Source organism: Carcharhinus amblyrhynchos, chromosome 2 (assembly GCF_965287045.1).
Source record: "Carcharhinus amblyrhynchos chromosome 2, sCarAmb.v2.hapA, whole genome shotgun sequence".
NCBI lineage: Eukaryota > Metazoa > Chordata > Chondrichthyes > Carcharhiniformes > Carcharhinidae > Carcharhinus > Carcharhinus amblyrhynchos.
Genome location: NC_137325.1, coordinates 138,372,750 through 138,400,367, shown reverse-complemented (window position 1 = coordinate 138,400,367; position 27,618 = coordinate 138,372,750). Strand labels below are relative to the sequence as shown.

Below are 27,618 nucleotides of genomic sequence, written 5' to 3'. Positions count from 1 at the left end.
ATTAATCAAGAACCTATCTATCTCTGTCTTAAAGACACTCAGTGATCTAGCCTCCATAGCCTTCTGCGCCAAAGAGTTCCACAGATTCACCACTCTCCGGCTGAAGAAATTCCTCCCCATCTGTTTTAAAGGATTGTCCCTTTAGCCTGAGGTTATGCTCTCTGGTTCTAGTTTTTCCTACTCGTGGAAACTTCCTCTCCACATGCACTCTATCCAGGCCTCGCAGTATCCTGTAAGTTTCAATAATATTCCCCTCTCGTTCTTCTAAACTCCAACTAGCACAGACCCAGAGTCTTCAACCATTCCTCATACGACATACTCCTCATTCTAGGGATCATTCTTGTGACCCTCCTCTGGACCCTTTCCAAGGCCAGCAACTATTCAATATCTGATTGAACAGTTGAATAGGCTTGAGGGTAAAATATCTACTTGTACTTGAATTCTTTCCATCATTTGAACATACGTAGAAGTATGTGTCCAAGGTACTTGTCAAGATAAAATAGTATCTAAAGACCAGAATGGTCTCCTTAGGTGCTATGCATTTCTGAATGTTGATTATGATTTTGAATATAACTTGGTCTTAAAAAGAAATCAGATAGATCTCTTGATTAGCTATTTTCTTCTGTGAGCTCCGGTTTTCTCCCACAGTCCAAAAGATGTGCTGGTTAGATGCATTGCCCATGCTAAATTCTCCCTCAGTATATCCAAACAGGTGTCATAGTATGGCGACTTGGGGATTTTCACAGTAACTTCATTGCAGTGTTAATGTAAGCCTTGTGACTAATAAGTAAACTTCCAAACTTCCTTTTGCTTAAATTGATTATTTCTATGTTACAGTTAACCTTGGAGGACTGTTACTGCAAGCATTGTTGGAATATTGGCCAAGAACACACATCATTCCAATGGATGAAGAGGAAAACGAAATGAATATGGGTCAGTATTTCACATCAGAATTGGCTTTGAGAGCAGATAAATGTAGAATTTGTTCAAAAATTGAAGTTGTTGTTTGCTAATTGTGCAGTGTTCACTATTTGCAATTCCTCAGACCCTGAAGCAGCCCATCTACATTTGCACCAAGATTTGGACAATATTCAGGCTTAGGCAAATCAGTGGCAGGTAACATTCTCACAAGTGCCAAGCAATGACCATCTCCAAAAAGAGAGAATCTAACCACCTTCCTATGACACTCTGGCATTACCATCGCCGATGCCTCCACCATCTATATCTGGGGAGTTACTATTGACCAATGCTGATCAGGACCAGACATATAAATAATTTGGCTACACAAGCAGGTCAGAGGCTGGAAAGTCTGTAACAAGTAACTCACCTCCTGACTCCCTAAAGCCTGTCCACCTCAACATCGAGGCAGAAGTCAGGAATATGATGGAATATTCTCCACTTGCCTGGATGAGTGCAACTCCAACAACATTCGAGAAGCGCAACACTATTCGGGATGAAGCAGTCCGTTTGATTGGCATCCCATCCACCACCTTAAACATTCACTCCCACCACCACCACTGCACATCACTTTACTGCCTAGAAGACAAGGGCAACAGGTGCTTGGGAATATGACCATCTGCAAGTTTCCCTCCAAGCCATGCACGATTCTGACTTGGAATTATGTTGTCTTTCCTTCACTCCGTTCCTTCAATGTCGCTGGGTCTAGATCCTGGAGCTCTCTTCCTAACAGCACTGTGGGTTAGCTACATCACGTGGACTGCAGCAGTTTGAAAGGCAGCTCGTCACCAATGCTCAATGAATGCTGGCCTAACCAGCGACATTCATTTCCCAAGAGTGAACAAATAAAATAAATATGCAATAAGTTTAAATCCTTAAAGTTGTTTTTCTCCATAATACCACTCTATCCCTTTTCACTGAGTGATTGTCTCATTTATTTAGACTACATAAATGCAAGTTATTTCTTCCTAACCGGCACTAATCTGCTTCTGATCGTAATATTATATTTTAATCTCAAGTTTCCAATTTTTGTATCTGCTGCAGTGAATAGAGTTTGATAAAAAGTCTCTCTGTGAGAGTTTGGCTAGGAAAGAATACCCAATTATAAAGGAGGTGGCTGGGCTGAAATTCCACCACTGATAGCTTCTGAAGGAACACTTGTCGTTTGGCACCATTCCCTTTTCTGTTTAAGATAGTGACAAAGCTTTTTAAATTAAAACTTGAACCACTTACAAGATAATGGCCAACCAGGACTGCTGGGCAAGCAGTGCATTTTTGCATGAAAGAGCAACAGGCCATCAGTTTACCTAATGTATTGAGTTACTAGTATAGCCATCTTATCAGAAAGTTCCCAACAGCTACTTCTGTTTAACTTGCAAAGTGTTAAGTTTATATATTAGTGTCATAAGCAAGCTTACGTTCACATACTGTTGAAGTTAGTGTGAAAATCCCCTAGTTGCCACACTCCAGTGCCTGTTTGGGCACACTGAGGGAGAATTTAGCACAGCCAATGCACCTAACCAGCATGTCCTTCAGACTGTGGGAGGAAACCAGAGCACCTGGAGGAAACTCATGCAGACATGGGGACTACGTGCAGACTTTGCACAAACCAGGAATCGAATTTGGGCTCCTGGCATTGAGGCAGTGGTGCTAAGCACTGTGCCACCGTGCCGTCTGTGTCTGCGTGGATTTCCTCCAGGTGCTCCAGTTTCCTCCCACAGGCCAAAGGCATGTAGGTTAGGTGAATTGGCCATGCTAAATTGCCTGAGTATCCAAAGATTTGTAGGTTAGTGTATTAGTAAATGTGTGGGTTACAGAACCGGGAGAAGGCTGGCGGGGGGGGGAGAGCTGGGTGTGCATGAGCGAAGTTCAGTAGATTGGTTCCAGGAAAGAAGGATTTGAAAGATTGAGTTTGTTACGTTTACACACGCGAGAGTTTAGAAGAGTGAGAGGAGATCTAATTTAGGTGCATAAGATGCTAAAGGGGTAAATGTGGAGCGGGTGTTTCCCCTGGCTGGATATTCTAGAATGAGAGGCTATGGTTTTAAGCTGAAGAGTGGCAGATTTAAAACAGAAATAAGGAGAAATTACTTCAGTCAAAGTTTCGTGAATCTGTGGAATTCTCTACCCCACAGTGTAGTGGATGCCAGAACACTAAACCAACTTAAGGAGATAGCGAGGTTTTTAACTATTGGCAGAATGATGGATTTGGGGAGAAGGCAGGAAGGTGGAGATGAGGCCAAGATGAGATCAGCCTGGACCGTATTGAATATCAGAGCAGAATTGAGGGGCTAATTGATTTTAATCGAGGGGCTAATTAAGAGAATTGATTTTTTTTTCCATTTCAGTCAATGGTGAGCAAGAGAACCGAATACAGAAAGGCAATGGATATTTCCAGGTGCCACCACACACTCCAGTCATATTTGGTGAGGCAGGTGGCCGCACTCTCTTCAGGTATTGTCTAATACTATTACCTCTGATATTGCTCTGGCCAGCACAGTTTGGACTACATGGAGGTTTCAGTGCATGTCTTTAGAGGATTGTTAACTAATCGGCCGAGACCAATGCCTACTCCTATTACATTACAAATGCCAACTAAGCCTAGAAGAAATTAAACATTAATTCTGGCATGAGAATGGAAAGGACGAAACTAATCTTGGTTTGCACTATGGGTTCAATCCAGTTAACAGAACCTTTTTTGTTTCTTGATGCCCAGATTCATGAATATTCTGTTTCCAAAGCTGTCGTTGACACACCTGTGTTTTCCCCTTGTGTTTATTCACCCTCCCTATTCCTAAATCATTGCGCAATAGAGTAAAAGTTTATTAAATTATTTGCAGACTTTTGTGTCGAGATGCAGGCGGTGAAACTGAATCCATGCTTCTGAATGAAACCGTGCCCCAGTGGGTCATCGACATTACTGTAGACGTAAGTAACTCCCTGATTCAGTTCTCCATCAGCATGGAAGTTCTGCTAACATCTTGTGTCTCAAAATACATGATGCAGCATCTTTATTTGATGTTTGGAGTAGTTACACTGCTTCTGTAACAATAGCATGTATTTATAATGAAATGTCCCAAGACCCTTCACAGGAGCATTACAAAATAAAGTATGACACTGCACCACATGGCCAGGTAACCAAAAGCTTGGTCAAAGAGTTGGTTTTAAGAAGTGTCTTAAAGAACGAAAATGAGGTAAAGAAGCAGCGAGCTGTAGGGACGGTGTTCCTACAGACGATTTGCTGTCTGGGCAACTAAAAGCATAGTCGCCTGTGGCAGAGTAATTTTAATTGGGAAAACTCAAGAAGCCAGAATTAGAGGAGTGCTACACTGAATTGTTCAGTGAAGGCCTTACTAAACTAACAGCAAGCAACTAAAAGTGATCTATTCCAAATAAAACATATTGAGATTCCAAACAAAACGCACAGATTTTCTGGATCGTGAAAGGATTTCCATTGCAATTGAGGCTTTTTGCAAGATGGCTAGGTCCTTGGAGACAATCACCTTGGTGCCTTGGCTAGTTCTTCATGCTTCTGGCTGTGGAACACCAAGTCCAGCAGAATTCTGTCTTTGCCTGTGCTCGTATGGATTCAGGAGGAGGTTATTGGATGTCGATCAGAACTGGTGGTACTTGGGCTTTCTTCCATCCCTGCTTCCAAGTGAACATTTAGGCAAATTGTGCCGTTGCAGCGATTGCTAAAGCTGAGTTCCATCATCTTTAAGGGGAGGTAATGGCCTAATGGCTATCGTCACTGGGCTGGCAATCCAGAGACCCGGGGTGAAATCGACGGGCCCGGTTCTAATCCCACCAGGGCAGAAAAAAAAATTTGACTATGAAACCATTGTCAATTGTCATTAAAAACCTATCTGCCTTCTGCAGCATGCTGGCACAGTGGTTAGCACTGCTGCTGCCTCATAGCATCAGGGACGTGGGTTTAATTCCAGCCTTGGCCGGCTGTGTGGAGTTTGCACATGCTGCCTGTGTCTGCGTGGGTTTCCTCCAGATGCTCAGGTTTCCTCCCACAGTCCAAGGATGTGTAGGTTAGGGAGAGTAGGAGGGTATATAGGTGGGGTTACGGAGGTAGGATGGGATGGGCCTTGGTAAGATGCTCTATCAGAGAGTAGGCACAGAATGGCCTCCTTCTGTACTGTAGGGATTCTATGATATCTTGGTGTGTACAGTTCAATACAAATGCCTACTTGGCATACAGGGGATAGGAGAGTACGCAATGTCCCCATTGGTTTCAAAATATTATCTTTTCAAATGAATATGCCAGATGTTGTTGCCATATAATTAAATCTTTCATCATAGTGAACCATTTGCCAAGATCAACAGTCTTCCTTCAGATTTCAATTGGATCACCTCAAAGTGTTGCCTTTAGAAGATTAAACTTGATTAACATTAAACTTTAAATTAAACTTCCTTAATTCCTTGTGTCTGTGGTACCATTCTGGTTCCTCACCTGTGTTTCACCTCAAAAACAATATCGTGCTACCTGTGATTAGATAACCGGAATTGTATCAAACCACTCTTAACATGCATATCCCTCCCCTTTGATTATTTAATTAAAAATAACATTTTGCCTGCAATCGTGCCATGCTCCCATTTCCCATTTTAAAAATGGGATGATGCAGAATTTTTCATTCAGCATCTTAGAAAACATGATGGAAAATCTGAATGTGAACCTGAACATCACCGGCACTTTTTTAAACCCAACTCGACTCATTAAAAAAATTCCATAAGACACCTTAATTTTATTTTCCCCTTTTGAGTTTCTTGCTCTAGGTTTCTTTTTCATTGTGGTAGCTGTGGACTTTGTGATCCATAATGTTTTTACATTCTTTTTGCAGAAAAACATGCCCAAATTCAACAAGATCCCATTCTACCTGCAGCCTCATTCTTCTTCGGGAGCAAAGACACTTAAAAAGTAAGTAAGGATAATTTAAAAACTCTTCAGGACCAGGGTGGAGTGCAAGGTGAAGCCAAGAGGTGGCCTAAGAAAGACAAGGGGGCAATGTGGAAAGAGAACTGTATAAAAGAGATAGGAAGGTTCATGATTGCAGGAGAGGGGCAAGGAGGTGAGTGATAAAGAAATAGAGTGGCACAGTGGTTAGCACTGCTGCCTCTCAGCGTCAGAGATCCGGGTTCAGTTCTGGCATTGGGTGACACCATAGAGTTTGCTGTCCTCCCCATGTCTGCGTGGGTTTCTTCCCACAGTCTAAAGATGTGCAGATTAGGTTGATCGGCCTTAGTGTCAAGGAGATTAGCAGGATAAATACGTGGAATTACTGGGATAGGGCCTGGGTGAGATTCTTGTCAGTGCAGGCCCAATGGCCTGTTTCTGCACTGTGGGAATTCTATGATATTCATTTCCCCTGAGCAGAGAATTTGCTCTGTTGTAGAGCTGAGAACAATTGTCTCTTTTTCTTCACTTTTGGATCTTTTCTTCTTTGCAGCTCAATTAATTCAGAGGGAATGTGCAAGTGAAGGTTTAAACTGTTGAGTTTGTACATCAAACATTGTGCTTGAATTATCAAAGGGGTGAATTTTGTAAAGTGATATTGTACAGATTGAAAATCTGGTAAAGACTTGCTGAACTTGATCCGACTTTATTTAGTCTTTCAGTGTTTAATGTGACTATTATAATTGGTTGGTGAAAACTTTACAAAAGGTTAACTGTCAGCATTAACTGCAATTTTTTTTCCTTTGAAGTGTTTGATGTGCTTTGTGTTCATCTGGTACTACTCTGCTGACATCAAAAGACAGTTGAGGCAAAAATAAACCTGGCAACCAGCGTCATGAGGCCTTAGAGAATCCTTGGTGAGAAAGAACCTTCTGGAAAGAGGAATAGGCCATCAAATCCCTCATTCCAAATCTGTGGATAATCAGTCTCTAATTGGCACTAGTTGCCATCACCAATGCCCTTTGATCTCCCATTCTAAGGGGCACTAACACTCTTCCTGGGTGCTGTTTTAAAAATAAAATTGGGCCATGCTACTAAAATCTCCTAACAGTCTTCACAGGAATAATGGAGAATTATGACTGAGGTTTTTGTATCTTTTAATGGAAAAGGTTTTGTAAGCAAACTCACTGATGGCTGTTCTTATTGTACAAGAGGCAAGAAAAAGCTTATTAATCCTACTATATATCTGAACATGATTCATCTGTAAGCTTAATGTACCTAAATCAGTAGCCCATTGCATAGGGCAGTGTTGGAGGATATGAGTCCCCATTCTCTCTCGGTCTGCCTTGAAAGGCAAGCGAGTAACAGTGCGATCAGCAATACTGATCTTCTATCTCTATATGATTGCTGTCCCTAATTAGGATCCAATTGTGCTCATTTGACCCGGGTTCGAATGTGGTGGAATTTGAATTCATGAAAGAATATCCGGAATTAAGAATCTATTGATGACCGTGAAACCATTGTCGATTGTCAGAAAAACCCATCCGGCTCACAAGTGTCCTTCCGGGAAGGAAATCAGTTGTCCTTACCTGATCTGGACTACATGTGACTCCAGAGCCACTGCAATGTGGTTGACTTGCAACTTCTCTTAGGCAGCTAACAAGTGTTGGCCAGCCAGTGATGTCCATGCCCCACTAAAAAAAAAGTTCCATTTTGACTCTTTCAGCATACGTTGTTGACGTTTGCTTTTATTTACAAGAAACATTTTGCAAGTCTGTTTTAAAAAAAAGTGTCGAAGCTGGGGCAGGCCATTCAGCTTGTTGTACCCGCTTTCTTGTCTTGTCAGCTGTGGTGCCTGCTTTCTTTCTAATATGCTCACCTTTTCCAACGACCCTTCTTTTCCAAACAAATACCCATCTATCTTTTCAACCTCTCACAAGCAGGGCTAGTATCTTTCACATTCCCAAAGTCCAGTCTGAGGATTTTATTTTTCTCGGTTTACCCAAGAGCAAATTAATTTTCAGAATGTTATTCCTGAGAATATGGCCATGCATCAAGACCATATTTATTGCCCAATCATGGTTGGCCTGAACAGGCAGTGCTGGGCTCTCTCTAGCCTGCTAGCTGCTTTACAACTGTTTCCATTAGCAGGAAAGACTAGCATTTGAGGGCACAACTTCAGAGTAAAGAGATGACCCTCTAGCACTGAAATGAGGAGGAATTTCTTCAGCCAGAGGGTGGTGAATCTGTGGAACTCAGAAGACTGTGGAGGCCAGATCATCGAGTGCATTTAAGACAGAGATTGAAAGGTTCTTGATTAGTAAGGGAGATCAAAGGTTACGGGGAAAAGTTGGGAGAATAAAATTGAGAAACTTATCAGCAGTGATTGAATAGCTGAGCAGACTCGATGGGCCAAATGGCCTAATTCTGCTCCTATATCTTATGGACTTGCTAGAGTGCCTCTGAGGAAATTAAGAGTCAATCACAGACAAGTCAAATCCATATCAAAAGCCAATAACGGCCAGTGAATATTTAAACTCGGATATGTTTGCAAATGGCGATGATCTTTGCGTCGTCAATGGAGACGGGAGAGGTTCCAGAGGATTGGAGGATTGCGGATGTAGTTCCTATTTTCAAGAAAGGGAACAGAGATAGCCCGGGAAATTACCGACCGGTGAGTCTGACCTCAGTGGTTGGTAAGCTGATGGAGAGGCTTCTGAGGGACAAGATTTACGAACATTTGGAGAGGTTTGACATGATCAGGAATAGTCAGCATGGATTTGTCAAGGGCAGGTCGTGCCTTACAAGCCTAGTTGAGTTCTTCGATAATGTGACTGAACACATTGACGAAGGAAGTGCCGTGGACGTAGTGTACATGGACTTCAGCAAGGCGTTTGATAAGGTCCCCCATGCAAGACTTCTTGAGAAGGTGAGAGGGCATGGGATCCAAGGGCCTTTGGCCTTGTGGATTCAGAACTGGCTTGTCTGCAGAAGGCAGAGAGTGGTTGTGGATGGGGCTTTTTCTGAATGGAGGTCAGTCACCAGCGGAGTGCCTCAAGGATCTGTTCTGGGACCCTTGTTGTTTGTCATTTTCATAAATGACCTGGATGAGGAAGTGGAGGGATGGGTAAGTAAGTTCGCTGATGACACGAAGTTCGGTGGTGTTGTGGATGATCTGGAAGGATGTCAAAAGTTGCAGCAGGACATAGATAGGATGCAGGACTGGGCGGAGAAGTGGCAGATGGACTTCAACGCGGATAAATGTGTAGTCGTCCATTTTGGCAGAACCAACGGGATGAACGAGTACACTATCAAGGGCAGAAGTCTGAGTAGTGTTGAGGAGCAGAAGGATCTTGGGGTCCGGGTCCACAGGACTCTTAAATCGGCCTCGCAGGTGGAGGAGGTGGTCAAGAAGGCGTATGGTGTACTGGCCTTCATTAATCGAGGGATTGAGTTTAGGAGTCGGGAGGTAATGCTGCAACTTTATAAGACCCTTGTCAGGCCTCATTTAGAGTATTGTGCGCAGTTCTGGTCGCCTCACTATAGGAAAGATGTAGAAGCTATTGAAAGGGTACAGAGGAGATTTACAAGGATGTTGCCTGGACTGGGAGGCATGCCTTATGAAGTTAGGTTGAGGGAGCTGGGACTCTTTTCCCTGGAGAGACGAAGGTTGAGAGGCGACCTGATAGAAGTTTACAAAATGTTGAGAGGAATAGATAGGGTGGACTCTCAGAGGCTATTTCCCCGGGTTGAAATGGTCGCTACGAGAGGACACAGATTTAAGGTGCCGGGAGGGAGGTTCAGAAGTGATGTTAGGGGTAAGTTTTTCACTCAGAGGGTGGTGAGTGAATGGAATCGGCTGCCGTCAGTGGTGGTGGAGGCGAACTCGCTGGGGTCTTTTAAAAGACTCCTGGATGAGTATATGGGGTTTAATGAGATTGAGGGTTATAGATAGGTCTGTAGGTTGGTAGGTGATGATGTGATCGGCGCAACTTGTGGGCCGAAGGGCCTGTTTGTGCTGTAGTGTTCTATGTTCTATGTTCTATGTTCTAAATGTTCCGGGTAAACTGAGACTGCTAGTTTGGATTCCGGCAGCTCACTCCTGTACTGCAATATTTCCTGCGTAACTTCAATGCTGATCCCAGGAACAAAATGTTCCCAATAATTGGGTTCTTTGTGCTGAACTCATAAAATACAGCCAGCACTTTTTGCCAAGTTTCACTGAGAAAGAGCAGCAGCAGTTTATAAATACAGTCACCTTTATGTCTGACTTTGAATTCCTGAGTCAGTGCTGTGGTTTGAGATTTGCAAACTGATCAGCTTAATCTGAGAGTTTCTAATAATCCTGATTTGATGCAGAAACCTTTGGCCAACTTGATTCAGTATTTATCCACAGGAGTGTAACATCGCAGCTTTATTTTGTTCTTACAATGCAAGCCAAAATGTAAGACCTCACTTACCTTCTGTGCACAAGGAGATTTTCACCATAACTTAATTGCAGTGTTGATGTAAGTCTATTTGTGACACTAATAAGTAAACTTCAAAACATATGCTATGTATATGAGTCACTATGAAGTGAATATTCATTTTGTTTTTCTCGAAATAAATATTCTGTTTGATATTAGAAATCTATGATAAGCACACCACAGTGCTTATAACATGTGATAGTGGGGGGAAAGTAACTAAGTAAAAACACAATACAGCAGTGACATCACTCAGCATCTGTAAATAAAAAGGTGCATTTTAGTTTTGGGTGGGAGGCTAAATTATGTTTCTTTCCTTCTACCCGTAGCTCAGTCGATAGAATGTTGCTGATGAGTCAGAAGGTTTAAGTCCCACTCCAGAGAGTTGAGCACAAAAATCTAAGCTGGCTGTCCAGTGTAATATACTGAGGGAATGCTGCACTGCCTTTCAAATCGATGTTAAACTGAGGTCCTACCTGCTCTCTCGGCTGGACTTGAAAGATCTGAAAAAGAACCGGGAGTGTTTTTCCTGGGGATACCTGCCCCTCAATCAATATCCTCAAACAAATTATCTGTACATCTCACTGCTGTTTGCAGGAGTTTGCTGAGTGCAAACTGGCTGCCACATTAAAACAGTGACTGCACTTGGTTGTATGAAATGCTTTGGAAGGTCATTAAATTGTGGAAAGTGAGATCTAAAATGTAAACGTTTTAAAGAAACTGCCTGATCTGTGAATTTCGTTTTGTGCATTTTTTTTGTTTAATATCTTAACACCCAAGATCTTTTTGTGACTTCATTTAAATTATTAATACATGGCACGGTGGCACAGTGGTTAGTACTGCTGCCTCACAGTGCCAGGGACCTGGATTTGATTCCCAACTTGGGTGACTGTCTGTGTGGAGTTTGCACATTCTTCCCTGCCTGGTGGGTTTCCTCTGGTGCTCCAGTTTCCTCCACAGTGAAAGACGTGCTGGTTAGGGTGCATTGGCCATGCTAAATTCTCCCTCAGTGTACCCAGACAGGCACCAGAGTGTGGCAACTGGGGGATTTTCACAGTAGTTTCATTGCAGTGTTAATGTATGCCTACTTGTGACACTAATAAATAAACTTAAGCATTAAGCTCTGCGCACCTCTCTCCTCTCCCCCCCCCCCCAACATTCAGAGAATCATGTTGTAATCAATTGCTTACCGGCTGCAACTTTAAACCATTTTGCAGAGATCGTTTATCGGCTAGTGACATGCTGCAGGTTCGGAAGGTGATGGAGCACGTTTATGAGAAGATAATCAACCTCGACAATGAATCCCAAACAACCAGCTCCTCAAACAATGAGAAACCTGGGGAGCAGGACAAAGAAGAAGACATTGCTGTACTGGCAGAGGAGAAGATTGAATTACTTTGTCAAGATCAGGTTAGCTTGATCCCTACCTAATCTGTCCTCAATTAGTTAATGTCAGACAACCTCGTAAGAGATTGTGGAGGCTATTCTGCCTGCTTTTATGATCAGATTGAAGTTAAGGATAACGCATTCCCAGTTCTTTGGGGAATATTAGTCACTTCCCTATCACCGGAAAAGGCAAAATAATTGATCACAGAAAATGCTGGAAGATCTGACAGCATCTGTGGAGAGAGAATAGAGCTAACTCTCCACAGATGCTGTCAGACCTGCTGAGGGTCTTCCAGCATTTTCTGTTTCCAATTCCAGCATCCTCAGTAATTTGCTTTTATTTTGGAATGATTGATCAACCTGTTGATGAGATATTGGTGCAGAATGTTCATTGTGCTGCTTACTTAAGTCTCTACATGCTGAGAGTAATTAATCGTGCAAAGCGCTTTGAGATATTTCTTTGGCAAATGCACTATGTAAAATCCATACTGCTGTTTTCTCGTAAGAGGTTGCAAGCATACAATGGATTGCTGAAACCCAGTCGACTGCATGTTGATCATCCTACCCTGATCTGTTTTTGAGACTTATCTTACTGCATGGTAACATCATGTTTCTCAACACCTCTCAACCTTAAACCTGCAGGTGCTTGATCCAAACATGGACCTGCGGACAGTGAAACACTTCATCTGGAAGAGCGGAGGGGACCTGACACTTCACTATCGGCAGAAGTCGACGTGATGTTTATTGGGGAATGGCAGCGGGCTTGACTCCTAGAAGCCAGTACTCACATTGTGAACTTTCTTGTCTGCACCCAATCTCATTACCTAAACTGGGTTAGAAGAGCAGTAACAGTGCCCAGTGCACCGCTCTGTTAGACCCAGCTCAACTGACCGATTTAATCCAGTATGGAGAAAAGCGTCAAATCATACGGAAAATTCTAATGCTATACAATATAGGAAGACTGCAGATTGTAAATTGAAATTAATCCCAGTGCACTGTCTTAATTTGAACGGACAGGGCGCAGATTACTGTAGATTTATAGTGTGGCGGGGAATTACACTGCCCAGTGTACAAAGCATAGATAAATGATCCAGATAATAGACATAAACGCTTCATCAGTAGGTGTCCTTTATTTGTTTCTAACTCATTGTCTACACAGAAACGTTTCCTGCATGGGCACCGCACTAGCTACTGCTGTCACCTTACTATATGTGATGTTATCCATCACTGCAAATTCCTGTTTTCATGCATTCCCGAGCTTTCTTTTTAGATGTCACGTAAACGCCACCAATCTTGTTGGTTCAGTTGGGAAATGAGGTAGGGAAGAGAATGTGCAAAGAGCAGATTCATCGCTAGTGTTGAACGCAAACAATGTCCCAGCTGCCAATTAAATGTGCTTAATGTTTGTGAGTTGTACCCCCAGACCGACTGTCCTCGCTGCTTGAGTTTTTAGTCTTGTTATTTTGTTAAATTCAGTTAGTGGTGCTACATCTGTCAAAGGTTAATCTTTTGATGTGCCAGAGAGGGACCTTGTAGAGAGAGTTCAATCGGAAAGAAAATGAAATACGGTTAGTAGGACACGATGGCACAAGTTCCGGGTTAATGGGGCAGGTTCACAGCAGATGCAGAACATATTCCTTTGTGTTACGATGATCAACAGCTAGGATGGGTTCAAGCCAAACTAACGGACGTATTGTCATGGTGTGACTGATATTCTAAAAGGAAGAAGTCTAACGGGCTGTAAGTCACCTTGATCCAAACCCTACCTTGTGAGAAGTTTGTTGTAAATAAGATTCTTTTTTTATTCAGCTAATATTAACAGACAAGATTTTTTAAACTTTTTTTTAAGAAAAAAGCTTTGAGACTTTGTAGTTGATTGCAAAATTAATTCCTTTTGGATGCTCCCAATCCAGAGTTGAAACATTAAGGCTCAAATAAAGTAATATTTAAATCAGTGTGGTACCTTCAATCCAATACACTATAGATACACAAAACAGACAGGATACCCTTGGTGATGTCCTGTTTCAGAACTTCTATGCATATTTTATATTGTAAATTATAGCTGGGTTTCCCAGATCTTTCTGATTTGAGAAATTGCAGATATTTTAAACTAAAGAACAAACTAAGAGGCTGGTTTTTGCCTTTTTTGAGCAGTGACCCATTTTATGCCAGTTTAATTTTGCTGCCATCTTCCTCTATCCATTGATCTATGAACACCAACTCATTTCCACATTAAAACTAGGAGTTGTACCACCGAGTGCCTCACAAAGAATTGAAAGGAAGTAAAATCATGGTGAGTGTCACAGTGACAGTCATGCAAAAAGACCAGGGTGAAAATTCATCCTCAGCAGGGGGAGGCAGTGGCCTAGTGGTATTATCACTCGATTATTAATCCAGAACCTCAGCTAATGTTCTGGGGACCCGAGTATGAATCCTGCCATGGCAGATGGTGGAATTTAAATTAAATTTTTAAAAAATGGCTGGAATTAAGAATCTACGGATGACCATGAAACTATTGTCGATTGTTGGGAAAAACCCATCTGGTTCACTAATGTCCTTTAGGGAAGGAAATCTGCCATCCTTACCTGGTCTGGTCTACATGTGTCTCCAGAGCCTCAGCAATGTGGTTAACTCTGAACTGCCTGCCAAGGGCAACTAAAGATGGGCAATAAATGCTGGCTGACCAGTGACCTACATGTTCCACGAATGAATAAAAATTCTCCCAGACTAATTTCATTTCCCCGAGTCGCACAGAAATGATTGAAAACTGGTACGTGTTCGCTTTGGAAGGGTACTTGTGATTTTAGTTTTGCCCTAAAGAACTTGCACACCCTACTGCAACATCAGTACAAACTTAATGGATTTGCCCTGGTCAGAGACCTTTTATTTTTGAGCTGGCTATTTGAAGCAATCAGTCTGAGTTGTTGCTTGCTTCAAGGTAGCTGACCATTGGGAACCTTCAGCGCTGGCACTAGTTTAGAATTGATGTTAAAGCAATTTGAGGCTTTGGGCAAATCTCTTGCACACGAGGTGTTAAATTGAAGCTTTTGGCAGATGTTAATGTTACACTGCATTACTTCAAAGAACAGCAGGGCAAGAATATTTAGCCCTCAATCTACATCATTAATACCCCATTATCATTTTACTGTTTGTGGGACCTTGCTGTATACAAATTAGCTTCCACGTTTACTACATGTGACTGCACTTCAAAAGTACTTCCCAAAAGATCCTAAGTTTGTGAAAGGTGCAATATAAATGCAAATCTGTCCATCTCCCAATAGAAGCAGACACTTTGTCCATGTATTTTTGTCTCCTGGATGCCAAAACTGTTGGTTCCCATTTATTGATGGATGGAATATTTGAAGTTGTTTTCTCTTTGACAATGTACTGTGCCATCATTGGAAGAACGGTGTACTGGATGTAAAAGTGTCTTTGGCTCCCATTTTCTGTCTGGCATGTCAGTGTAATTGCCAGTTATCTATTTATCTATTAGGATCTTTATTATTTGAGGTTATTTTTAGTATTGAACACCGTTTAACATATGCTCTGGAATCAATTAACTTGGGAATTAATAATTTCAGATTTCCAATTTGTAATGCCTGGACTTCCCGAGGTGAGAGGCATGACTGTTCAGAGGAATAGTCCCACTAGTGGAACTGCTTGTCACAAGGCTGATTTTCTTCACCTTTTCTGTCCAGTAAAATTGACTTTATACCAGAATACTGTTACTGCTCAGTGTAAATTGCTTACTGGCACCTTTTTGGATAAGGTGTTGCTCACAAGGCCAGCAATTATTGCCCGCCTCTCGATGCCTTTTAGAAGATGCTGGTGAGCTGCTCCTGCCTTGAACTGCTGGCAGCCCCTGTGGTGAAGTTACCTCACAGTACTGTTAGGTCAGGAATTCCTGGATTTCGATTCAACGACAAAAAAGGATTGAAGATAATATGTCCCAGGAGGTGCTGGGTTTGACTTGGAGACAACCTAGGAATATGTGTTGGCCTGTTCTGTACTTGTAGCCTTTCAGCTCAGCCAAACCATGCTAGTGATAATGCCACATTTGAGCGTCCTCCCATCTTTTGTAATTTAACTCTATCATCATGACCCTCTGTTCCCCTCTCTCACACCCTTGTCAAGCTTTCCATTAAATATAGACATAGAGATTTACAGCATGGAAACAGGCCCTTCAACTCAACTTGTCCATGCCGCTCTTTTTTTTAACCCCGAAGCTAGTCCCTAGGCTATGCAGCTCGGCTATTCACTTCACAATGCCAGGGACCCAGGTTCAATTCCCAGCTTGGGTCACTGTTTGTGTGGAGTTTGCACGTTCTCCCCATGTCTGCATGGGTTTCTTCCGGGTGCTCCGGTTTCTTCCCACAATCCAGAAGATGTGCTGGTTATGTATGTTGGCCATGTACATTGGCCATGTTGAATTCTCCCTCAGTGTACCCAAACAGACACCAGAGCATGGTGACAAGGGTCGTGGGTGGAGGGGGGTGCTGGTGGTGTTGGGATGGCGGCGCGGGCTCGTTGGGCCAAAGGGCCTGTTTCACGGGCTGTTTTTGTTTTTTGTTCTTTGTTCTTTGACTAGTGGATTTTCACAGTAACTTCATTGCAGCGTTAACGTAAACTACTTGTGACACCAATAAATAAATTGGGAGTCCGAAGTGAGATGATTTTGGATTGTTTCATCCGCCGTTCCCAACAGGCCAAAACACAACTGACATTCTCAGTCAGATAAACCATCAGAACGGTAGGTTTGTGAAATGTAATTTTTACCCAGCAGAATTCTGGATATTTGCTCAGAAGCTGAGCTTGAGGGAAATTCAAAGAGCTGTACCTGATCTGTGTTTGATCGACAACTGTAAAGGACAATTGTTCAGGTATTTTGAGAGCATTTCAAAACAGAATCGCCAAATATATTGTAATTCCTTTACCAAGTTGTTCATTTTAGATCCTACTTAACCTATCTATTAAGTTTAAGCAGAAGTAGGCCAGAGGCAGTATTTTTTAACCTAGGCTATATGAAGCAGGCTGCTACTCTACACTGTCCAGCTTCAAACTGATCCCGTTTTACAGCAGGTCTGGAAGGGCAGAAATGTGTTAGGTTTGTTTTACTGTTGGTCGCTAGGTTTGATGTTTGGATGTGTGAGACGGAAACATGTTTAAATTAGGGGGACAATAGCCAGCATTATTATCACTAGACTATTAATCCAGAATCTCAGCTAATGTTCTGAGAACCTGGGTTCAAATCCCGTCACAGCAGATGATGAAATTCAATTTCAATTAAAAAGAAAATTCACTACTGTCGCAGTATCAGGTTAAGGGTGGCACAGTGACACAGTGGTTAGCACCACTGCCTCAGTGTTAGAGATTCGGATTCAATTTCAGCCTTGGGTCACTGTATATGCACAGTCTGCACGTTCTCCCCATGTCTGCGTGGGTTTCCTCTGGGTGCTCCAGTTTCTTCCCTTCAAAGATGTGCTCTGGTTTGGTGGATTGACCATAGTAAACTGCCCCCGGTGCCACAAGATGTGGAGCTTGGGTGGATTAGCTATAGTAAATGTGTGGGGCTATGGGGATAGAGCAGGGAAGAGGGGCTGGGTAAGGTACTCTGTTAGAAAGTTGGTGCAGACTCAATGGGCTGAATGATTTCCTCCACAGTAGAGAATTCTATTCTTTGTTCTTTTAAGAGGCATCTGGATGGATACATGAATAGGGAGGGAGTAGCGTGATGTGGACAGGTAAGACTGAATGTTTTTTTTGGTTTAGTTAAGGCATCGTGATCGCCCCAGGACTGGAGGCTGAAGGACCTGTTTCTGTGTTGGACTGTTTTTTGTTCTTTTAATAATTGTAGCTTTCCTTGTAATAATGTATTGCATGTTTAAGATTGATGGGGTTGAGGGGTGGATTGGTAAGTCTTATTTTCACTTGTTCAGTTTCCAAGCTGGCACAGTGGTTAGCACTGCTGCCTCACAGGGCCAGAAACCCGTGTTCGATTCCCGGCTTGGGTCACAGTCTGTGTGGAGTTTGCACGTTCTCCCCATGGTTGCGTGGGTTTCTTCCGGATGCTCCGGTTTCCTCCCACAGTCTGAGAGGCATGCTGGTTAAGTGGATTGACCCAAACGGGCGCCAGAGTGTGGCAACTAGAGGAATTTCACAGTAACTTCATTGCAGTGTTAATGTAAGCCTTACTTGTGACTAATAAATAAACTTCAACTCCAATAATAACCATCCCTACCTAGTGTGAGGCATAATTGTAACCCCATCACTGAGAGCTGATGACAGTTTTGTTATTGATATTTACAGGTATTTGGCAAGAGACTGAATTGAAAACCCCTTTGAATGGCTAGGAGTCAAAATTTTGTTCTAAAACCAAAAAAAAATTCAATCACTGCCTGGATCTGTAAAGAAGAGATGAGGGTTTTGAGGCATTAGAACTGACCTGTTATGCAAAGATCAAAGAAAGGTACAGTACAAGAACAGGCTGTTCGCCCCACAAAGTCTGTGCTGATGGTGATGCCCTAACTAAAAACTAAAAAAACCCTTCTGCCTTTACTGAGTCCGCATCCCTCCACTCCCTCTCTATTCATGTACAAATCCAGATGCCTCTTAAATGTTGCTAATGTGCCTACTTCCACCACCTCCTCTGGCACTGCGTTCCAGGCACCCACCACTCTCTGCGTGGAAAATCTCCCCCTGCACATCTCCCTTAAACTTTCCCCCTCTCACCTTGAACCTGTGTCCCCATGTAATTGACACTTCCACTCTGGAGGGGAAAAAAGCCTCTGATTATCCACCTTGTCTATGCCTGACGTAATTTTGTAGACCTCTTATCAGGTCTCCCTTCAGTCTCCATCTTTCCAGTTACAACAATCCCAGTTTATTAGATCTCTCCTCGTAGTCAAAACCATCGAGACCAGGCAACATCCTGGTGAACTTTCTTTGCATTCTCTCCAAAGCTTCCACATTCCTCTGATAGTGTGATGACCAGAACGGCCCGCAGTACCCCAAATGCAACGTGATTTGCCAACTCCTGTACTCAAAGCCCCCACTGATGAACGCAAGCATGTCATATGCTGCTTTAATCACCTATTAACTTGTGTTTTATGTTAACACGTTTAGGTTTAGCATGTTTTAGCACCAGTGCTAAACCATCTCTGGCACTGACTGTGAACTTCCTGCAGTTCTAAGGAAGAACTTAAGGTGTTCAATGACAAATATATTAGCAGATTGCTGGAAATGCACAGCAAACCTCAGAATCTGCAACCAAAATTGCTGAAAAATCTCAGCAGGTCTGATAGCATCTGTGGAGAGAGAATAGAGCTAACTTTTCACATCTGGATGACTCTTGGTCATCAGAATCTGACAACTTATCGGAAACCTATAAAATTCCAACAGGGTTAGACAGGGTAGATTCAGAAAGAAGGTTCCCAATGATGGGGGAGTCCAGACCTAGAGGTCATAGTTTGAGGATAAGGGGTAAAGCTTTTAGAACTGAGGTGAAGAGAAACTCCTTCACCCAGACGGTGGTGAATGTGTGGAATTCACTCCCACAAAGTGGTTGAGGGCAAAACATTGTGATTTCAAGAAGGAATTAGATGTAGCCCTTGGAGCTAAAGAGATATGTTGGGGGAGGGAGGGTATCTGGATATTAAATTCTATGATCAGCCATGATCAAGATGAATGGCAGAGCAGGCTCGATGGGCCGAACAGCCTCCTCCTGCTTTGAGTTTCTGCATTAGCTATATAGAGACTTTGATTCATTACCTGAAACTTCTCCTTGCAATTTTTCCTCTGAGCAAGAATAAAAAACAGTACAGCACTGGAACAGGCCCACCAATCCTGCGCTGATCATGTTGTCCTATCGAGACAAACTGCTTATATTCCTTTATTCTCCACCTGTTCATGTGTCGTTCCAGATAAGTCTTAAATGTCACTAACGTGTCTGCCTCAACCACCTCTCTTGGCAGTACATTCCAGGCCCCCACCACCCTGTCTGTAAAAAGATCTCCACTGCACATCTCCGCTGAACCTTCCCCCCCTTATCTTGAACTTGTGCCACCTTGTAATTGTCATTTCTGCCCTGGGAAAAAGCTTTCAACTATTCACCCTATCTGTGCCCCTCAATTTTATAAACTTCCATCAGGTTGCTCCTCAGCCTCCATCTTTTTCGGGAGAGCAATCCCAGTTTGCAATGGAGACAGACCATTAATGGTGGGTCTGCTGTGCAGGGAGGGAAGTTCAGAAGTGATGTTAGGGGTAAGTTTTTCACTCAGAGGGTGGTGAGTGAATGGAATCGGCTGCCGTCAGTGGTGGTGGAGGCGAACTCGCTGGGGTCTTTTAAAAGACTTCTGGATGAGTATATGGGGTTTAATGAGATTGAGGGTTATAGATAGGTCTGTAGGTTGGTAGGTGTTGATGTGATCGGCGCAACTCGTGGGCCGAAGGGCCTGTTTGTGCTGTAGTGTTCTATGTTCTATTTCAGAAATTTGATTTGAAATCCTGATTTTCAGGGTTCAGTAAGCCATCTTTGATTTGATTTATGATTGTCATGTATTAACATACGGTGAAAAGTATTGTTTCTTGTATGTTATACAGACAAAACATCATTCATAGAGAAGGAAAGGAGGGAGTGCAGAATGTAACATTACAGCCATAGCTAGGGTATAGAGAGTCAGTTGGGACTTGACCTCAGACTTCTGTAACTTTTCCCTGATGGAAGAAGGTAGAAGAGAAAATGGCCAAGGTGCATGGGGTCCTTAATAATGCGGGCTGTTTTGCCAAGACACAGGAAGTGTAGACAGAGTCTATGGATGGGAGGCTGGTTTGCGTGATGGATTGGGCTACATTTATGACCTTTTATAGTTCCTTGCAGCCTTGGGCAGAATAGGAGCCATACCAAGCTGTGAAACAACCAGAAAGAATGCTTACCAGCAGTAGTGTAGTTTTCCTGTAAAACTAGTATGGTCAGAGGGTTTGATTAGAATGTACTGTTGACTGTGTTTGTCATATTTATATTTATATTATCTCTAACAACTACTGTATGTGCACATCTTTACCAGTGAAACTCTCGTATAAGTTGGTTATTGCACACCTTCCACAAATGGAATTGGCCAAAATTATTATCGAAGGGCCATTAGCTTGGCCTGCTTCCTTTTCCTTCATCCCTGCTGCAGTGTCACGTTGTATGATGAAAGCTCTTTTTCAACATACTGGTGTTTTAAACCTACATGTGACACTCTCTGACCTACTCAGGTTTCACCTTCACGCCAACCTTGTACTACATTGCCAGCCAGTGATTAAAGTAGATTGAGCCACAGCACGTTTCATTAGAAACATTAGGTGTCGCGTCCAAAGAGTGACAAATGTGCAAAATTTCCACATGTTAAATCAATAATTTTGTTTAAAATGGTTTATAATTTCTAAATTTAAAGGATATTTGTAAAATTGTGGGTGCTTTTTTTCTGTGGGATGGTGGTAGAGAGGAAAGAAATATAGTTCTTGAACCAATGAATTTAAAAGATACTTTTCTTTGCTACAAACGAGAAATTGGATTACAGAAAAAACAATCAGAGTCAGGGATCTGGTTTCTCTTCAGCTGGGGTGAGGTAACATCACTAAGAAGAGCAGTCTGACCTGTCTATCCACATTCTTGAATTATTTATAAATTCTTAATCCAAATCAAAGGGAAGGTTTTTTTTTCACCTGACTACGTTTTATCACAGAAAATGCCTACATGTTAATATGGGTCCGATCGAGGTATATAAAATAGTAAAAGGGATTGATAAATGTAGACCAAATGTTTCCCTTTGCAGGACAATTTTGAACAAGAGGTCGCAGGTCTAGGTTCAGTAGATTTAAAATAGATGTGGAGGAATTACTACTCACAGAGGGAGGTGAATTTGTGGAACTCGCTGCCCCCTTGCCCAGTGGAGTCTGAATCGTTGAATGGTTTCGAAAAGGTAGATATATTTCTAATAAGAAAAGGGATATGGGGAAGAGGTGAGGAGGTGGATTTGAGACCAGGAAGCGATCAGACATGATCTGATTGAATGGTGGAGCAGGCTCGAAGGGCTGATTCCAATGTTCCTATGGAGGCCTAGCAATTCCCTGTGTAAGAGAGCACAAATAAAATATTAAACATAGTTGCAACAATGAAAGTCCAATTTTTGGGCACCAATCTGGCAATATGTCTCCATTATAAAGTGTAGCACACTCACCAGTCCAGAGACAATGTGGATCCATTCAAGGTGCACTTCAGTGCAATATGAGGAGAGTGCTGCATTGTCAGGGATTCTTCAGAAGAGATGTCAAGCTAAGACCCGAAAAGATTCTGTGACTATTCAAAGAAAAGCAAGTTGTGTGTCTGGTGCTGGTCACCCTTCTTGTTGCTATTGAATGGAGTTTGGCCTTGGGAATTTTACACAAAGCAGTCGGGTGAAAAATAAATCGCTTTGGTAAATTGTAGGTAAGGTCTAAAAGTTCCATTTCGAAGGGGGGAGTGTTTTTTTTATTGATTCAATGGATGTGGACTTCCCTGGTCAGGATGGCAGTCATTGCTTATCCCTAATGTGAGAAACACAGCTCACAGTTAAACAATTTAGTCAAGTCAAGTTCTGAAGGAGCAAGATTTTATTTGTCGTTCTTGCAAGACCGGGTGTCTAGTCAAAATAGGCACACCTTACATAGATTTGCAGCACATTTTATACTGTTTTTCAAACATTGTGATGGCTTGTATTGTGTTATTCCCCCTTATTTGGCTGTTAACCTTGTTAACTTTAAACACTGTAAATGGCTTGTATTGTGTCATTCCTTCAATTAACACTCTCTCAACTCCCATTTTGCGCTTAATCTCATCACTGCGGTTATCTGTTTCGTGTAACCTAGTTAACTGTCTGTCATGTGCCTCCCCCTTTCTGTATGCTGCTGAACTCGTCCATCACTGCTGATTGTACTGTTAGCTCTTGCAGCCTTAAAAATTACACTACTTCTCACAATCCCCCCTTTTCTTTTTACTGTCTGTAATTTTTCACTAGCATCCCTTTTTCCAGGTTTAGTCCAGATATGCGCGAGTAGGTTGTTCCAGTTTGGCTAACATACTATTCACTTGCTCGTCCCAATCTTATATAATTTATCCAATCTACGTTCTTATTTATTGTTACCCACCAAAACAAGGATTCAAACCCAGCTGTAATCTGATTTCGAGCTTTAAATTCATCTGGAACTCCCCGAGGCACTCCTATGGGATCTAGATATATCTTTTCATCAAAAGAAATTCCTATCACTGATCTCTTGTTTTCCCTGATCCTTTTGATTTTTCAAATGCCAGGGTAAATGGTATAGCCAATTGGACAATTGCACATGTACCTTTCCACTGAGGGGGTAGAGTTGGCCTCAGTACCCTTCCTCCACAATACCACCATATATCTGCTCTGGGGATTTTCAATGATGAATAGTTCCCTCCCATTCCGTTCTCTGTAATGCTCCTGACCTCTGAGCATGATTCTAACTCCCCCATATTATGAGTTAACTCTGCCCTTTGTCGGTTCACACATGAAGTGTGATTCACAACGGCAGTGAGAAACTGAGGGGGAGTTTTTAAGTTCTTTGCTTCCACAGGAGGGAACATCAGGGATAGGGATGTGCAGTTCGGGTTGCCCCATGCTTCCTTTTCTTGATACAGGGCTAACATGCACTCCATACCTCTTCTGTCGCGTTTCCATCCCAGAGGGAAGGGTACTATTTGGGCCACTGGCTTCCCAGACGCACAGGCATAGCAATTGCTTTTATTTAAGCTTTTTACAGTGTATTTGACCCATTCTACCCAGGCATTAGTCTCCTCATACCCAGTCTCTATTTCAAGGATTTGTTTTAGGTTGTTTACTTCGACCACTCTTACTGCCCTTGGGTCGTTTTGGGGAACCTTATCATTCTAGTCAGGTGTTTTCAAATTTTTATCTACATAGATTCGGAAACAACATTTCAATTTGCTATATTTTCCTCCCTCCTTTACCCTAATTCCAAATACTGCCTGGTGCAATTGTTGGTCCCTGGTCCAGTTACCTGTAAAGAAGGGCCCACCAGCTATGGAGTACCGGGAGAGGTTCTTAGGATCTAAGACTGGACTGCTTATTTTTTTTTTCAGTCCATTTGGTCCCTATAAGATTGTATTCCTTATCTAGGCATTCTGATCTTGGCTGCATATGTTTCTGATGAAGGGATATTATGGAAGGGAGTTTACCCCAAGGATACTTTCCGTCGGCATAAAATTGTAAGGATTCTACCGAATATTTTTGCTGGCTCACCAGATCCCCACATATTACCAAAGAACACAGGTCTGTCTCTACTACCTGTGTTGTAGTGAGATCCAGAACCGTAACTGAGCTCATAGTGTTTCCCTTGTCCTCTTCTAACTTATCTGAATTATATCCCATACTTGTAAGTACTCTCTTGGACAAGAGGAAGGAAAGCATTATCCAGGTTACCCCTTCCATTCTATCCCTTTCTCGTTACCTTTTAGGAGAGAACTTAATTCAAAACAGTTCCTTTCCCGCGCTCACGCCGCAACTAAAAATTGATTATTTAGAGTCTTTTAAATTTCAGCTTCAAAGGTTCTTCAGTCAGTTTGACCATCCACGTGTTGGAATTATCTGGAGGTTTTACCAGTCCCTTGATTATAGTATGATGTGTCCACCCCTTTTCAGCAGTCCTGATTACTGTCTCAGTTGTTAGGAGTGCTTGATATGGTTCCTCCCATTCCGGTTGCAGCTTAGTTTCTTTCCATGACTTTACCAGGACCCAATCTCCTGGTTGAATTGTATGTACCGTGAAGTCGAGGGCTGGAGTCTGCGACAATAATCCTTGTTTCCTAAGGGAAGATATCGAGGAGGACAGGCCCAGTATATATTTCTTTACAAATTGATCATTCATTTCAGGAACCGGTAACTCCCCGACTGCCCCCATATAAGGTAGTCCAAATAGCATTTCATAGGGGGATAAACCCAAATCCTTTCGAGGAGCTGTACAAATACGCAAAAGTGCTTTTGGTAAGCACTTAGTCCAAGGGAGTTTCGTTTCTATTATCAGCTTAGATCCTCTGTCCACTTTAAAACATTAGGTTCTTCTTCTAACAGTTTCAAATATAGTTGTTTAGTTTTCTGTGCGTACCCTTTGATCCACAATCTACAGTATCCTACTAATCCCAAGAACCTCCTAAGTTCCTTTTTAGTCCATGGTATATTTAGATCTAGGATTCCTTGTATTCTTTCTGGATCTATTCTTCTCCTTCCCTCACTGATTAGGTGTCCAAGGTATTTAACTTCCTTCTCTACGTACTGCAGCTTTTTCTTTGACACCCTGAATCCCTGTTGTCCCAGATAATTCAATAAGCTATTTGTGGCTTCTATTACCTTTTCCTTTCCTCCTCCTGTTACTAGTAGGTCATCTACATATTGTAGTAACGTAATTTCATCAGGCTTTTTAAATCTTTCTAACACCTGCTCTAAGACTTGACCGAAAAGATTTGGGGACTCTGTGAACCCCTGTGGGAGCACTGTCCACCTGAACTGCTGTTTCAGTCCTGTGATAGGATTTTCCCACTCAAAAGCAAATAAGTCTCGACTTTCTTCCACCAGTGGGCATGTCCAAAATGCATCTTTTAGGTCCACTACACTGAACCACCCGTGATCAGGAGGAATCTTGCTTAATAAAATATAAGGATTAGGGACAATGGGGTGTCGCATCGTCACTATCTGGTTCAGGGGCCTTAGGTCCTGTACCAGGCGGTACGTTCCCTCAGGCTTCTTTACAGGCAATATAGGGGTATTATAAGGGGACATGCAGGGTTCTAACAGTCCATCTCTAACCAATCCTTCAATTACTGGCTGTAATCCTTTTTTCTTGCAAAGGTATAGGGTATTGCTTAACACACACCGTCTCTCCTTTTTTTAAATTTATTTGCAGAGGAGGAGCGTCTAATCCCCCTCGGTTTCCTTCCCCTGCCCAGACTATCGGGTCTATTTGCTGTTCCTGTCCGTCTGTTAATACTGCCGGGGTAGGGAGGTGATGTCCCTCTGCAGTAGTCTTCTAACACTTGGTTTTGTTTCTCCAGTTCCCTTACTCTGAATTCTAATTCCTTAATCTTTTTTATCCCCACTCCACTTCTTAGTGGAAGTGACTACTTGTTCAATTAGTCCAGCTAACTGATGTATTAACAATACTGCTATTTTCTTTGTTTGGTTTCTCTTTTCTAACTCTCTAATCTGTGATTCTGACGTTTTAATTTTCTCCTTGTCGTCAGCCCAATATTTTTTTACCCAAGACTGAGATGTGTTCAATTAATCTGGTTTAAACCTGTTCAATTAATTCGAACTAAGAGAATTCCAATTTTCTTAGTTCTGTCCTTTTTTTTCAATCATTTCCATTGTTGATCTAGTGGGTGAAATGGATCCCACCCCTAGGTCGCTCTTATCACAGTCCGGTGATACCTATCAGGGGTGATCAGTCCCCTCCATACCACCGCTTACACTCGTGAGCTTACACCTTTAAGCTCACACTATTAAGCCGGCTTTCTTTCTTACTCACGTCTGAACACCACATCCCAGGCATCCTTCTCTAGCCTTTACACCCACTTCAAACTCCTGAGCTTTGCGTAGGGGGCTACCCCTCTTAACAACTGGTCTAGGGCTAGGTGTAAAGACAGATGCCTCCTTGTCTGTACGTGCTCAGCTCAGACCTCTCACACACACTCACACTTTTTCATCACAGATGAGCACCTACTGTACTTTGATTCACTCCCTTAAATTTGGTAATCTGTTCCGGAGCTCCAGTTGTGGCCATTCAACCGGACCCGTAAACAGATCCCAGGTTTCGGCACCAATCCTTGTAGGTAAAGATACCTCTGAGACTAATTGTGAGTCAAAGTACAGCAGTTTAATTAACTAAAGCCTGATTCAGAAAATCCAAAATAAGATTTATTTTTATCATCATTAAATATCCTCACTAAATCAAGACCCTTGCACCTTCTTACAATTCTGGTACAATAAAACAAAACATCACTTGGAGCACAGATGCACGAAGAAATACTGAAAGCATTCTAATGTGCAATCTACATGTTTAATTATTTCTACAGCTCTGCCTTTGTAACCAACACAGGCAAGTACAAAATCAAATCTACTGTGTGCCTAAATGGTTATCTCTCCTCACAACTTTAAGATGCAATATAATGCCACCTTTCCCACTTGGCAGAATTCAAATTTCTGTCCGATCCCTACATAATTTAGTAAACTTAAAAACTTAAAGCAATTCACTTTGATTGGCTATATCTATTACATCACATGAGGGTCTCAATTACACAGTTACACCCTCTCTCTCTCTCTCTCTCTCTCTGTACCATACAGAGTCAGCCTGCTTGTCTCTTTTTAACCCTTTACTGATGGGAGCTCACTGGCCTCTAATAAATTTGACCATGTTTGATTCGGGTGCCTCATGTCGTGACAAATCCCTTTCTCTCTCAAACAGTCATATAGTCATGCACAATTCCAAATACATAACCACTATTAGCGTTCTCCGCGCACCTCAGTAAAAGCCCATGTCAGGGTTCCCAGTTCCACTGACATACTTCTCTCTACCTCTTTCTGCTCAGACCAATTGTAGGTCCATCCCATTCATGCTGATCCATCTATATACTTCGTGACCCATCCACAAACTCCAGTGCCTCTAGGGGCACCTCCCTTATTCGACTTTCCTCTGCTCCCTCATCACATAACCTCCCCCGCAGCCCCTAAATTAACATTATCCAGCAACTTGCATGATCAATTCCTTCTTGGGACGCCGGCTGCTTCTGTCTCACATATTTATTAAGAATCTGACAAACCCAATCCTCAACCGAACCGTACTTTGGCCAGAAGA

General features: G+C 42.4%; 1 protein-coding gene across 2 annotated transcripts in view; it reads left to right on the top strand.

Moving 5' to 3' along the window:
• The window catches only part of wdr48a (WD repeat domain 48a), a 139,976-nt gene extending 126,937 nt beyond the window's left edge, over positions 1-13,039 (top strand). For both annotated transcript variants that reach the window (XM_080213307.1, XM_080213308.1), the window contains exons 14-19: positions 838-933; positions 3,306-3,411; positions 3,798-3,885; positions 5,808-5,884; positions 11,541-11,733; positions 12,352-13,039. In XM_080213307.1, coding sequence (XP_080069433.1) covers positions 838-933; positions 3,306-3,411; positions 3,798-3,885; positions 5,808-5,884; positions 11,541-11,733; positions 12,352-12,447 — 656 coding nt within the window. In that variant the 3' untranslated portion in view covers positions 12,448-13,039. The remainder of the gene's footprint in view (positions 1-837; positions 934-3,305; positions 3,412-3,797; positions 3,886-5,807; positions 5,885-11,540; positions 11,734-12,351) is intronic.
• The last annotated feature ends 14,579 nt before the right edge of the window (positions 13,040-27,618 follow it).